Below are 13,039 nucleotides of genomic sequence, written 5' to 3' on the forward strand. Positions count from 1 at the left end.
AGCGAGTCTCTCCGCAATATACCTTTTTTTTTTTCTTTTCATGAAAAAAAAAACTGCGATGCACTGAGCGTGCGATATGGGAGGCGTGACGTAGCAACTGATGGCCTCTTTTGTGCCATGCATAACACCTGCTGTCCTTTTTCTTGCACTCCTTCTCAGCATCAGTAATCACCGTTTTCGACATACAAACATTAAGCAGTGAGCCAACAGAAATAATTGAACGATTAAGACAAGGTGTTGCTGTTTTACCGCTGAATATCACAATGGAATTAATACTGACGGAAGTCAATCTGATCACAGGTGAGAATGTATTTCATGTTTATTGGTCTTTTTTGTGTGTAAATATTTTATTTGTAAATGTTATGGTGTCAATTTCTTTTCAGTCTGCTACTCCGACTTTAATGGTCTACAGAGGTGTGAGTGTGGAGATGAGTATCTATGGCCATGTGGAATCTGTGAAACCTTTGGTGCATGCAACAACAACAGCATGGACAATTGCAACTGCATCAACAAAATTCCCCCAGATGAGATATTATGTGTACCGAGTAAGTGCAGCTCCTATCAAAATTGATTTTTTTCTTTTCCTTACTTTGCCAGAGATGCTGATTTATCTATATTTCTTCTTCTCAGGCACAGCCGCTGCATGTCCAACAGAAAGTAATGTATCTTACTTTAAACAGCTATGAAATTACGTACATTTTCATTAAGACGTGTTTTTATACATTTCATAAGCACAGAGGAAACTCATTCTTTGTATTATTTAGATTTATATACTTTCTTTTCAAAATCATCAATCAGGTCTGAAGTCGCATTTGTTATTTCATACCTCTACAAAATGATGAGTTACTTTTCATCAAAAGATTTTTTGCAAGCTAAAAGTACCGTATTTTTCGGATTATAAATCGCTCCGGAGTATAAATTGCAACAGCCAAAAAATGCATAATTAAGAAGGAAAAAACATATATAAGTCGCACTGGAGTATAAATTCCATTTTGGGGGGAAATTTATTTGATAAAATCCAACACCAAAAACATACATGTCATCTTGAAAGGCAATTTAAAATAAAAATAAAATAGGGAACAACAGTCTGAATAATGGACGGTAATACTAAGATTACATGATTGACATGCCTGGTAATGTCAGTAACATATGAGTTATTCAGAAAACTCGAGCATAAAGAATATGCTAACAAGTTTACCAAACTATCAGTTTTACTCCAAATCACTAAATCCAATGAAATCTTCATCCTCTGTGTCACTTTTAAACAACTCCCCCAACTCGGGAGGTAGGCGATGCGCCGCTTCCTCTTCTACGTCGCTGACCTCATCGGTGCGATTTTAGTTCAGCCCTTCTCAGTTGTTTTTATAAATTACTGGCGATGTTGAAATTATCAGCACAGGCCTAGAGCGCTTTCTTGCGGTTTAGTGTGAAAATAACATGTGAAATGATGTAATAAATGTTAATAATTTTACACATAAATCGCACCAGAGTATAAATCGCACCCCCAGCCAAACTATGAAAAAAAGCGCGATTTATAATCCGAAAAATACGGTACTGTACTAATTCATACTGAGAATTTCAGTGATGCCATTTCCTTTTTTCAAGCTTTTGAGTGAAGCGATATGGTTTTCCATTAAAGATGGATGGACATGCCATTTTGCTTGCAATTACGAGACTAAAAAAATGAAAGGAAAAAAACTACCCTAAAATATATCTCAACATAGCAGAAACTGACTTTTTTTTATTAATATATATATATATATATATATATATATATATATATATATATATATATATATATATATATATATATATATATATATATATATATCAATCATACTTCATTCTCATTATTGACTTATCTTGGTCTCATTTTTATTTTCTATCAGCATTACCTGGGTACACATGTTTGTTAGAAATCAGTAAAATATACCATATTTTCTGGACTATAAGATGCAGCGGTATATAAGCCAAAAAAAAGAGAAATAATACACACACACGCACTTACACACACACTCATATATATACACACACACATACACAATTACGTAAAATTACAATCACAAACTTGTATCTTGGATCTTAGTAATGTTTTTTTTTACATAATTGTCATCTTTTTAACTCTTTTCTATTAATTTTATTTGTGAATACAGCCATTGATTCACATCTTATAGTTGTTTCACAAATTGACACTTTGAATAGATGCACACATTTGCTTTACTGGTGGACTGCCTTGTGGTGGCAAGCATAATAAAAAAATACTGCAGATAACCCTCACTAATCCTCATAAAATGCAGGGCTCATATCATAAGAAAAAAAATGTGGTTTATAGTCAGAAAAGTACGTTATGTACGATGTCCAAAATGAGTTAGCAAGTACACATTTGCCCAACGAATGTGTTCTTTTCTCTTAGATTATCAATACAACTAACACAAGAGTTGCAATTTTATCGCAAGTGTTTAATAGGAGTACAAAGTTAAGTCATTCTAGGCCATTGTCTTGTTAGGCTGACGCACCCGAATCCAACATCCAGGGCAGATCAAAACAAAGACGCCTTGCTCTCAACTGCCATATTATTTATAGAATGTTTCAAATAGCTTCCGCCATCTTCCACGCCTTCCCTCAAAGGCAAAAAGAGCTTGCTAAAATATTTGTACGTGTCTCTCCATCCATCCAGCTTTACCGGCTGCTGCTAATGCAACAAACTGTAACATTGCCTTTATTGATCGATCGTTTTTTAAGCAAGTTATGATTGACCTATAAGTTATGTCCCAGTAAATAATCTTTGGGAACACTATTTGATAGAGGCCTTTAAATCAATCCTTAAGGAATGACAAGTAATATTATTTAATAATATTCAAGACTACAATTTGGACTGATATTCAAGCATAATATAACAGTTTATGTCCACTATACCGCTAAAGAAAAATCTCAAATGTTGCTCTCGTCAAAACCAAAACGTTTCACTGGTAAGCAGAAATAAAGGAATCGGCTTTGCTGTTCCGAATTGTATAGGAGTGTCCTCCTGAGAATGCGCTTATGAATATGTTAAGCATTGTAAACAAACAATGCAATGTTTGACCGTGTTTTCTTCTTCTTTACGCTACATTTTTTTTATTTTCAGGTCCTGCTACAGTTCCCCCGATATTTGACAGTAAATGAGTTTACACACAAACAATGTTTTATCTCAAAGAAAATAATTGGACCAATTTGTACTAATTAACTGCATCTGTGTTTTAGTGAGGTCATTGATGATCACCCTTGACATTGATTTTGATGACTCATACAACGACGTAAATAATAATGTTAACCAGATTTGTTCAAATTCTGTAAGTTATCCTTCGTCACCGTCCCTTCAAAGGTTTGTGATGGTTGATATTGAAATAATTGTTGAATCCGTATGTTGGGTGTGCTTGCTGTTTCAGATTCAAACTCAATCTAGGATATACATCCCAGGGCTACAATCAGCAAATATTTTAGGCTTCAGGTACATATAATTCTTTAATCCCACATTCTTCAAACTTTTTACGAGTGTTTGATGCCCACTGATATTTTTCACAATGATCTAATTTACCTACCTTACCTAAGTGGACACACACAGTACAATAATTCCTTTTATTTATTTATTTATTTATTTATTTATTTATTTATTTATTTATTTACTTACTTATTTATTTATTACTTATTTACTTATTTGAAGATTATTTTCAAACATTTAAGCCAGGAAAAGAGGGAATTCGTGGATTTAAAAGCATACAAAACGTATATTTCTGCTGTAAAATTTAATGTTTTGTCCATAGTTCATTTGATGACTACATTTATTACGTACAATTACCGTAATTCACCAAATATGACACACTTTTTTCCCCAAAATTAAGGCCAAAAGTATTGGTTCGTCTTATAAACAGTAATTTGAAAAAAAACATTGTTTTTTTTTTTTTTCAACATCATTCAAGGATAATTGATCTGTCAGCCACATAAGCCGAGCTTTAACACACAGATGAGCATTTTTGATTGACCGTATTCTTACATACGATAATTACCGTAACGGGACGAGCTAGACGGGGACATCAGTTAGCAGCAAGTGCCTGTTGCATCTATCAACAGCTCATGTAGGCTGAGGTTGTTACAGCATTATTTTCAATAAAAGAAGCAAGCAGACTGAACCAACGTCCGGGTCCCTCCTTGTTCATGCACAGGAATATTACCAAAATGGAGAGGAACAAGTAAAAGTCTCCAGGTGATTCAATTAAAAGTGCACCGGTTAGAGAACACGGAAAGGTATTCTAATTGACTCGTTTATTAATTGTGGTCTTCTGGCATACACGCACAATCATAAACTTGGTGAAACATGGATGCTGCTCAACTTCGGTTATTTATGGTAAAATTAACTTGAACCGCATTGCAAGGAAAAGGAGAAACAACTGCTTAGAGTGCATTCAACATTACTGGTGAGGCATTCACTGACTGCTCACAATGTGGAAAATCTACAATACACTTAATGAACAACATATGTATAACTTACGAATACAAGCACATGAAAATAGGTGTGTGTGTGTGTGTGTATATATATATATATATATATATATATATATATATATATATATATATATATATATATATATATATATATATACTACTTTTTATATATATATATATATATATATATATATATATATATATATATATATGTATATGTGTGTGTGTGTGTGTAATATGAATGATTTAAAAAAAGATGAGATTCATTCTGTTTTCTCTTTGTAGTTGTAGACTTTAACCTCGAAATTAAGAGTGTGTCTTATACACCAGTGTGTCTTATATTTGGGGAATTACGGTAATATCTTTAAAAACACTTTTTGCCGAAAATGACATCGCATTTGCTCAAGGTGCGCGTAACAACTAACAACGGATGAGCTTGTGAATGTCACTTGACAGCATGATTGAAACGTTAAAATAATGGGAAATATCTAATTCCAGGATACGTTGAAATTATTAAATAGGGAAATAATTAATGACAAATTTTGTTTATTTAAAAACTTTTGGTCACCCTTGGTCCTACATAGAATTGAAATTTGACCTTTGTTTTCAAGCATGCAGTTACCCGTTTCCTCACGTTTAATCTGCTTTTATGTTTTTTATCAAGTTCCGGTAGCACCATTGTTGACTTTGAAATTATTGCAAATGCTACAATTCAAGATGAAGCCGTTGAAGCACTTCTAGCAGGAATATTTAATGACCTGAGAAATGAATTTCCTTTGGTGTTTGACAGTAAGTAACTATTGTTCTCATTAGACAAAATTAATGACCTTTAAATAGCATCTTACCATAATTTGCCTTGAAAAACTTTTAATGCAGTGTGATTGTCCGCACTTTGTATTTTTTCAATCAAAGGCTTCGCTCCTTTACAAATTGAACCAAACAACGTATTTTTTGGAGAAAATATGACTCTGACATGTGGCCCACCACCAGAGGACCTCGAGTTTCGTATCACTTCGTCAGTGTGGACACGGGATGGTAGAATTATTAATGAAGATGATCAACACAGCTTTTCACGAGTTAATGGAAGGGAAACGCTCACCATCACTAACTACTTTTTCACCGACGATGGTAAGAAACCCTCGACATCTGAGTATATTCATGTTCAAAATATAATTTATACATGAGACTAGAAGAATTCTGCAATCTGTTGGCAACAATTGAGAAAAAGGAACAATATTTACACTCTATTTATTATTTAATTTTTCCTATATTGTCACCTGCTGCTACCTACTGAATTTTTGTAGAGGTGGCGTCTTGTATTCATAAAAGAATTTCATTTCAGGACGCTATGAATGTCTGCTTTTTGATGCGGATTCAAGTTTCCGGCAAGCCTCTAATGGAAGAGTCAACCTTTTAATTACACCCATAATTCGGGTGATTCCCCGCCAAGACGATATCTTCTGTGAGGCGGGGCAGCAAGTGTCGGTGGAGTGCTTTGTCCAAGACCCTTACCAAGTGTTGTTTAGAGGAATCCCGGATTCAGGTAAAATGCAAAGAGAAAAACAAAAAAAATTTACAGCATGGAAAAAAATATTGAGCGAGCAGTGAAAGATTTTGATTGAGCAACAATGGATTTACATTGATTGAAAAAGCAAACGAGATTGCATCACCACGGACTTCGGCGGGAGGTGGAGTTATGTCACTAAATTACAAAAACTAACAAGGTAGTTCTATCAAATGTTTAATTAGTGTTGGGTGATAATATCGATATATTGCGATATGAAGCGACGCAATGAGCGTATTCCAGTATGACGTTCAGTTTCCAAAATATTACGTATCGGTTTTGAAATTTTGTTGTTGTTGTTTGTTTTAATCTGGAGTGACTTTCTCATCATAAGTTTTCTCATATGATGAATCGGGTTTTATTTGCAAATCATTCTAAGCGCTTGAAAAAAAACACATTGAACGTTGCAATATATGACCTTTCGAGTGAGGAGATGTTCCAAAGCAAAAGTGGCGGCAGAGGAAAAGGGCAAATAGCAGAAAAATAAATCTTTATTATATGAAGATAGCATTTCCTTCTTTCTGCTGTTGTAGTCGTATCTCAGGCTTCTGCACAGTGGTCAAGTCATCAGGAGTAAGCTCCTGTATGTGTTCCAGAGAAGCACAATAGGATCCGAGCAGCCATATTAATGAAGTAAAAGGTTTCCTTATCTCACAAGAAAAGCTGTGTGGTTTCTTAAATTAGTTCATTATTTACCCACAGAAACTTCTCAGGCCTTGCAGAGTATTGGCATGTACAGAATAGAAAATTATAGAAAACAGGGTTAGCTGGTGTAAAAAATACAACAGTTGACCCGTCGCAGACAACCAACCACCATCAACATTAAGCTCCACAAAACCTATGAACAAAATAATGCTAAGTTTTGAGTGATATTAACTTAGCAACAACTTCCTTTTCAGCTCTTTTAATTTGCTGTTCTGTGCAACTCATCTCTTAATCATATTAAAGTGTTTCTAATATGTTGACCATGGCTAAGGGGCACCAAAACATTAGCAATAAGCTATCTTGTATTTTAGGTTGTGAATTATGCATTCTCACCCACTCCACAAATTTGGATGATGGCTGCATTTTGAAAGTGCAGATCTTTTAAATGCAAAACAACAACAACAACAACAACACCAATAATAATAATAATAATACTACTAATAATAATAAAAATAGATATAGCAAATACATGAATATGTCTTACTCAGTGGTGTGTGCAGTTTGGATGTTGGTCTTGTGCTTGTTTGAGCTTCATCAAATAAAATTTCGCTCAGCAAAATGTGCTTTTTATTTCCTTAAATGAATTGAAATAATTGATGCATCACTTTCACAGTGTTGTTTTTATTTTTTTCGTGTGCATGTTTAGAAAGAGGCCCTGCAATCCAAAGTCTTATAACACTCACACAGGAAGACTGTGATCAACCGGAATTAAATATCACATGTGAAGAAGTTGAATTTTCTCAATTCTCACAGATTACAACATTGCGGTTGGTTGATGATGGTAAGTAGTGTGCCAGAAACGACAACACATTTGATACTACAGAATACTGACAAGGTTTTACATGGTCCATCCCTTCAGTGAACATGAATTGTCTTTCTAGGTGTATTTATATGTGTTGATGATCCAGAATTTGGAAATGGATTTTTAAATGCTGTGGGTAGAGCTGCCTGTGAAATAGACGAGGTGGGCGAGCGAACTGCCATTTGCAGGGCAAGTGGAGAATGGGAAGATAGAGACGACAACTGCACCCTTCAGATTATTGTGCAATTACTCTTTCAATCTCGGGTGAGTTGACGGAATTTTTTAAAAATGAAATCAATAAAATTTAAACTGCAAGGACTATTAAAGTTAGAAGAAAATACAGTGACCCCTCACAACTTTGCACCTTGCCTATCGCACCCACAGTGCATCATGGATTTTTTTTTTTAAACCTATAATGCTAAGAGACATGCTGTGATGGTTTCCTGCATGCCAGACAGATGGGGTGATTATAAATGCACTTGCCAAGGACACGGAACTATTGCAGCTCACATATTTACTTAAATCTTAAAGTACCATATTTTCCGCACAACAAGGCACACCGGATTAGAAGGCGCATCCTCAATTAATGACAAATTTTAAAACTTTTTCAATCACAATACAGTAATACTCAAAGTAATAACAATAATAACTCAAAACTCTCAATAGCATATTAACTCAATGTCAATATGACCACCCTTGTTCAACTGTAAATACACAAAAGTAACAGGTATGGCTTACTTTATCAGTTCGTTCCCCATCTACGTATCCCAATCTCAATATTGATCCATATATAAGGCACACCTGAATATAAGGCGCACCATAAGCTTTTTAAAAAAAATTAAGGCTTTTAGGTGCGCCTTATAGTGAGGAAAATACTGTACTAAACCTTAAACAGTAACTGAACAGCTACCATTTTCCATGCTTTGAAGTCTCGCTGCGGTCATATTCGCGGCACCGAGAAGTCAAATTAAAGTCAAATGTGTACAGGATCAAACATGAGAACAATGAGAGTTTATACTTGAAATACCATTTTACTCTAAAAGAAATCCAAGTAAGAGATATCCAATGGTCCAGTGAAGGTTTTTGCTCCTCTGTCTTGGAGGAGCAAGAACAGCCTGCATCTTTTACGAATGAGACTGACTAACTGGCACGTCAATTTGCGAATAACAAGCGGGAGTTGGGGCTAGAGTAGATTACAACACAACTATAGAAGTGCCAATCTCCCTCTTGAAATCAAGTTGAGTGTCTTGCAGGTCACTACAAGGTCTTCTATAACAAGCTTTTTATCACCACGAACCAGTCAACGCTTGGGATTTCTATTGCCCAGTCAACGCTTGGGATTTCCATTGCGGACTGGAAGCGCGACTGACTGCTCTCAAAAGCACATCATCCTTCTCACTATGTAATACCAACAGCGGCCAGAAGCGGCGCCAAAAAACAAAGATCACGCCAAACAAAGCACTAATGAATGAGCTGTTAAACTAAATGAGTTCCAAAACATTATTTCGGGTGCGGCCCACGCGGCCCAGTACCAGTTGATCCACGGACCGATACCGGGCCGCGGACCAGTGGTTGGGGACCATTGTTCTATAAGACACGCGATTGGCTCCCGGCGCGACTCATTGGTAAAACACGCAGGCTGTTCTTGCTCTCACAAGACAGAGGAGCAAAAACCTTCAAATTCACTTATCGCGGGGGGGTTCCAGGCCCAATTAACCGCAAAAAATGAGGGATCACTGTAAACTGAGAACCCCATAGAGGCAGTTAATTTAGAAATAATCTATAATGCCTTTAGAACATCTTAAAAGTAGAAATCAGAAGATTATTTAAGTTTGCCTGTTCTGCACAGAAAATCTTGAGCCACACATTGATTGTAACATCTGTTTTTTTTTCCTCTCAAATTTCAGTTTTTGAATGAAATAACTTTGCCAGATTTCCTGGATGAAGTCAGTAATGTTACAGTGGAGCTGAGTGAGGAAGTGACTGAATCTCCCAACAATATCGAAGCCATCTCTCAAATCCTAGGCAATGTAGCCTCTTTTGTAACAACATCTTCTTTCACAATAAGTCAAGTCTCGATGGAGGTATGTGCGTTATTCTTCTTTCCTCTCACAGGCAGGATGTTAAAACAAGTTTTGACTGTCTCTTTCTACTTTAGGATGTCCTTTTAACAGCAGGCGTCCTTACCACAGATGCAGCAATCGAATCATGGAATATTCTTAACCTTGAGGCTGTCATCGATACTGTAGAAACGAGAACCATCGCTCCCAGAAATGAGAGCGTCAGTTCCTTGTTGTTGTTTGCTCTTGAAGGTATAACAAGTAGGCTTGTCAATGCCTCTTTTGGCATCGAAACGCCTTTGATCCTCTTGAACAAAACGACATTCGTCGACAGTTTCAACGGAGATTTTAATTCTACAGTGGAGATAGACATTCAGGAGACAAATGGAGCAACAAACCTCACTGTGATAACCTTTGAATCGTTAGATAATGTACTTCCTCCAAGAGATGAGAACAACGCTACGGGCAGGGTCATCAATGGGAGAGTCGTACTGGTTCAGTCTGACACCAGCGTCAGCAATATTACTTTCACGTTTGATATTATAAATGACACTCTGGGAAACCCTCAGTGCGTATTCTGGAACTTTTCCCTCTTTGACGGTCTTGGAGGATGGGATGATGAAGGCTGTGAGCTTGTCGAAAGAGATGACAAAACCGTCACGTGTCAGTGTGACCACCTGACCTCGTTTTCAATGCTAATGTCCCCCTTTTTTCCAGATAGCGATATTCTGAGTTACATAACCTTCATCGGCGTGGGTATTTCCATGGCGTCTTTAGTTATATGCCTTTGCATTGAGGCATTCATATGGAGAAGCGTGAGAAAGGAGAAGCTATCGCTCTTTCGCAACGTAGCCATCGTTAACATTGCTCTGTCCCTCCTGATTGCAAATATTTGGTTCATCATTGGTTCGAGTATTTCCGAAGGAGAAAAAACAAATCGGGCTGCATGTACCGCTGCTACCTTTTTCATCCATTTCTTCTACCTAGCTCTCTTTTTCTGGATGTTGAATTATGCCATGTTCCTGTTCTATTACATAGTCAAGGACATCGGTGGAACGCTGTCTTCAGGGGTTATGTTCGGTCTTGCGTTCACTGTCGGCTACGGGACGCCGCTGATTATCGCAGCCCTTACTATAGCAATAACTGCACCAAGCAATACTTACATTCAAGAAAATGAGATCTGCTGGCTTAACTGGAATCAGTCGAAAGCGCTGCTGGCTTTTGTGATACCGGCGCTACTCATCGTGTTTATAAACATTGTAATTCTAATAGTGGTGGTGGTTAAAATTCTGCGGAGTCGTGGGCTGCGAATCGCTGTACAAGACAATGAGAAGCACGTTTTGTGGGTAGTCGCTGAAACCTTGGCCATCCTCACACCCTTTTTTGGAATTACTTGGAGTCTCGGAGTGGGGACTCTAATTGACCCAAGAAATATTGGAATCCACATCGCCTTCGCCTTCTTCAATTCTCTTCAGGTGAGTTTCTGATACATTTTTATGTATCATGTATTTAATCCTTTGTCAATCCTCATCAATCACTATTATTTAAAAAGTTTGTTAAAGGCGATGGACTGCGAAGCGTAAAACATTTCAAAAGAGATGGATGATCTTTCTGAATGAGATGCTTACAATTTTTCATGTTACTAAACTCATCTAACTTGTGAAATTTATATTTCCTAAATTTTCTCTCTGTCTTTAAATAGGGGTTGTTTGTATTGGTTTTTGGAACTCTCTTGGTCAAAAGGGTATGTGCCTCTAATTCCGAAAATATTTTAAAGATTTTAAAACTGTTTTTTAAAACTATTTTAATCATTATTCATGATGTGAAAACGCAGCCTGAATTAGCTCATAACATCATTGGTAATTGTTTTTTTGTGTGCTTCTGCTGACAAAAGTGATTATGAACCCAACCCACATTGTTTTTTTAAATGACTAAATAATTATAGAAATAGATATGGGGAGGGGGGGGCATTAATCTAATGATCACATCTTGGCAATCTTCCAATTTTATTTGTTTTTGAAGTAGCTATGACCTAGTTAATAAAAAGTGTTGGTAATTTGGCATGTTCTTAAAAGTAATTCATCTAAGCCAATCACTTACTAAAATTTACTAATGTTTTCAGGTGCGGTCAGAAATCGCAAAGCCGTTTCTCAAACTTTATCAACATTCTGGAAGTGGGACAAAGGTAATACCACTCATCAAAAAAAAAAAAATTGGTAACGGCTTGCAATGTCCTTTTCATTAATAATGCACTGATGTATGTCAACTCTTTTAGATTACCACTTCTGGAACATCGTCAACTTTCATGCAGGCTTTTAGGAATTTTGGAAGAGGAGGTATTCCAACTTTTTATTTCGGATTACAGTATTCTGCAACCCCTGTGTCAATACAACACAAAAACCCAGGACTTGATTGTTACCTTGTACAATGGGGATCGAAAGTTTGGGAACCCTACATGAAAAATTGTATTACTGGGTATAAGTCAAAAAAAAAAAAAAAATGGAAACGCTACAAGACGTAAAGATGAGACACTGTTATAATTTGTCCCAAACCTTTTATTCTATTTCCCTCATTTACATTTTTGATATACTCGAAAAATAATTTTTGGGCATGCTGCAGAGGTAATAACTTGTAGTGCCCCTTGACAAGTATCACAGCTTCTGAATGCTTGTTGTAACCAGCAAGGAGTGCTTCGCTTCTTGTTTGAGGTATCTTTGACCATTCTTCCTTACAAAAGAAAAGTACAAAAGTTGGTACCTTTTGGAAATTACCCACCTGTCTTTGACTTCTTTATGTACAAAAATACAATTCTTTACCTGGGGTGCCCAAATCTTCACTCCTTTCTCGTTTATTTACTCGTTCACCACTCATTTATGAATCCCAGTCCAAGCGTTGTACATCTCTCTATGGTCGTTTGCCGATGATAGTTAAACCCCTGCCATAGTGATTAACATAAGACGCTAATTCTCAGGTAAATTTCAGGATATTCAAACCTTAGCCGAACATCCACCCGTCAATCTGTAAATCCATCCATTTATTTCCACAGCTCATCGGGATAGCAGGAGCTGTATTTCTTAGGTTCTAAAAGTCAAATAAACCTTTGACTGTGTGATCTATGTGGACCCTTTTTGTCATAGATTGAGCTTATTTTTTTGATGTTTTTTTCAGGTGGAAACAACGTGTCTTCGGATGCCAGTGCATCGTCTCGCGTTGCATGATCTTGATGACCACTGCTTGCATCTCTGCAAGCAACATCTTTGCAACATCTTGTCACAGCGGGGCATGGCGACTGGAGGTGTGAAATGAAGGGGACCCAAAAAGACAGGAAGACGAGGCTCACAAAAAATGGACGTTTAATAGAGAACAGAAGTGAGGACTTCAGGAACTAAAAAATACAAAGTACAACCAAAAAACTTAAACCCAAAGGAA

The 13,039-nt window shown here is 36.6% G+C and overlaps 1 protein-coding gene across 1 annotated transcript in view; it reads left to right on the top strand.

Annotated features, from left to right (window-relative positions):
- The window catches only part of LOC148407440 (adhesion G protein-coupled receptor F5-like), a 32,473-nt gene extending 19,645 nt beyond the window's left edge, over positions 1–12,828 (top strand). The window contains exons 5-19 of the mRNA XM_088403967.1: positions 160–300; positions 384–545; positions 3,241–3,329; positions 3,426–3,487; positions 5,144–5,268; positions 5,392–5,607; positions 5,822–6,022; positions 7,395–7,529; positions 7,630–7,814; positions 9,458–9,634; positions 9,709–11,085; positions 11,313–11,354; positions 11,733–11,795; positions 11,886–11,946; positions 12,779–12,828. Of these exons, the coding sequence (XP_088260093.1) occupies positions 160–300; positions 384–545; positions 3,241–3,329; positions 3,426–3,487; positions 5,144–5,268; positions 5,392–5,607; positions 5,822–6,022; positions 7,395–7,529; positions 7,630–7,814; positions 9,458–9,634; positions 9,709–11,085; positions 11,313–11,354; positions 11,733–11,795; positions 11,886–11,946; positions 12,779–12,828 (3,086 nt within the window). The remainder of the gene's footprint in view (positions 1–159; positions 301–383; positions 546–3,240; positions 3,330–3,425; positions 3,488–5,143; positions 5,269–5,391; positions 5,608–5,821; positions 6,023–7,394; positions 7,530–7,629; positions 7,815–9,457; positions 9,635–9,708; positions 11,086–11,312; positions 11,355–11,732; positions 11,796–11,885; positions 11,947–12,778) is intronic.
- The last annotated feature ends 211 nt before the right edge of the window (positions 12,829–13,039 follow it).

This window comes from Hippichthys cyanospilos, chromosome 20, assembly GCF_059441005.1.
Source record: "Hippichthys cyanospilos isolate Australia breed blue-spotted pipefish chromosome 20, RoL_Hcya_1.0, whole genome shotgun sequence".
Taxonomy (NCBI): domain Eukaryota; kingdom Metazoa; phylum Chordata; class Actinopteri; order Syngnathiformes; family Syngnathidae; genus Hippichthys; species Hippichthys cyanospilos.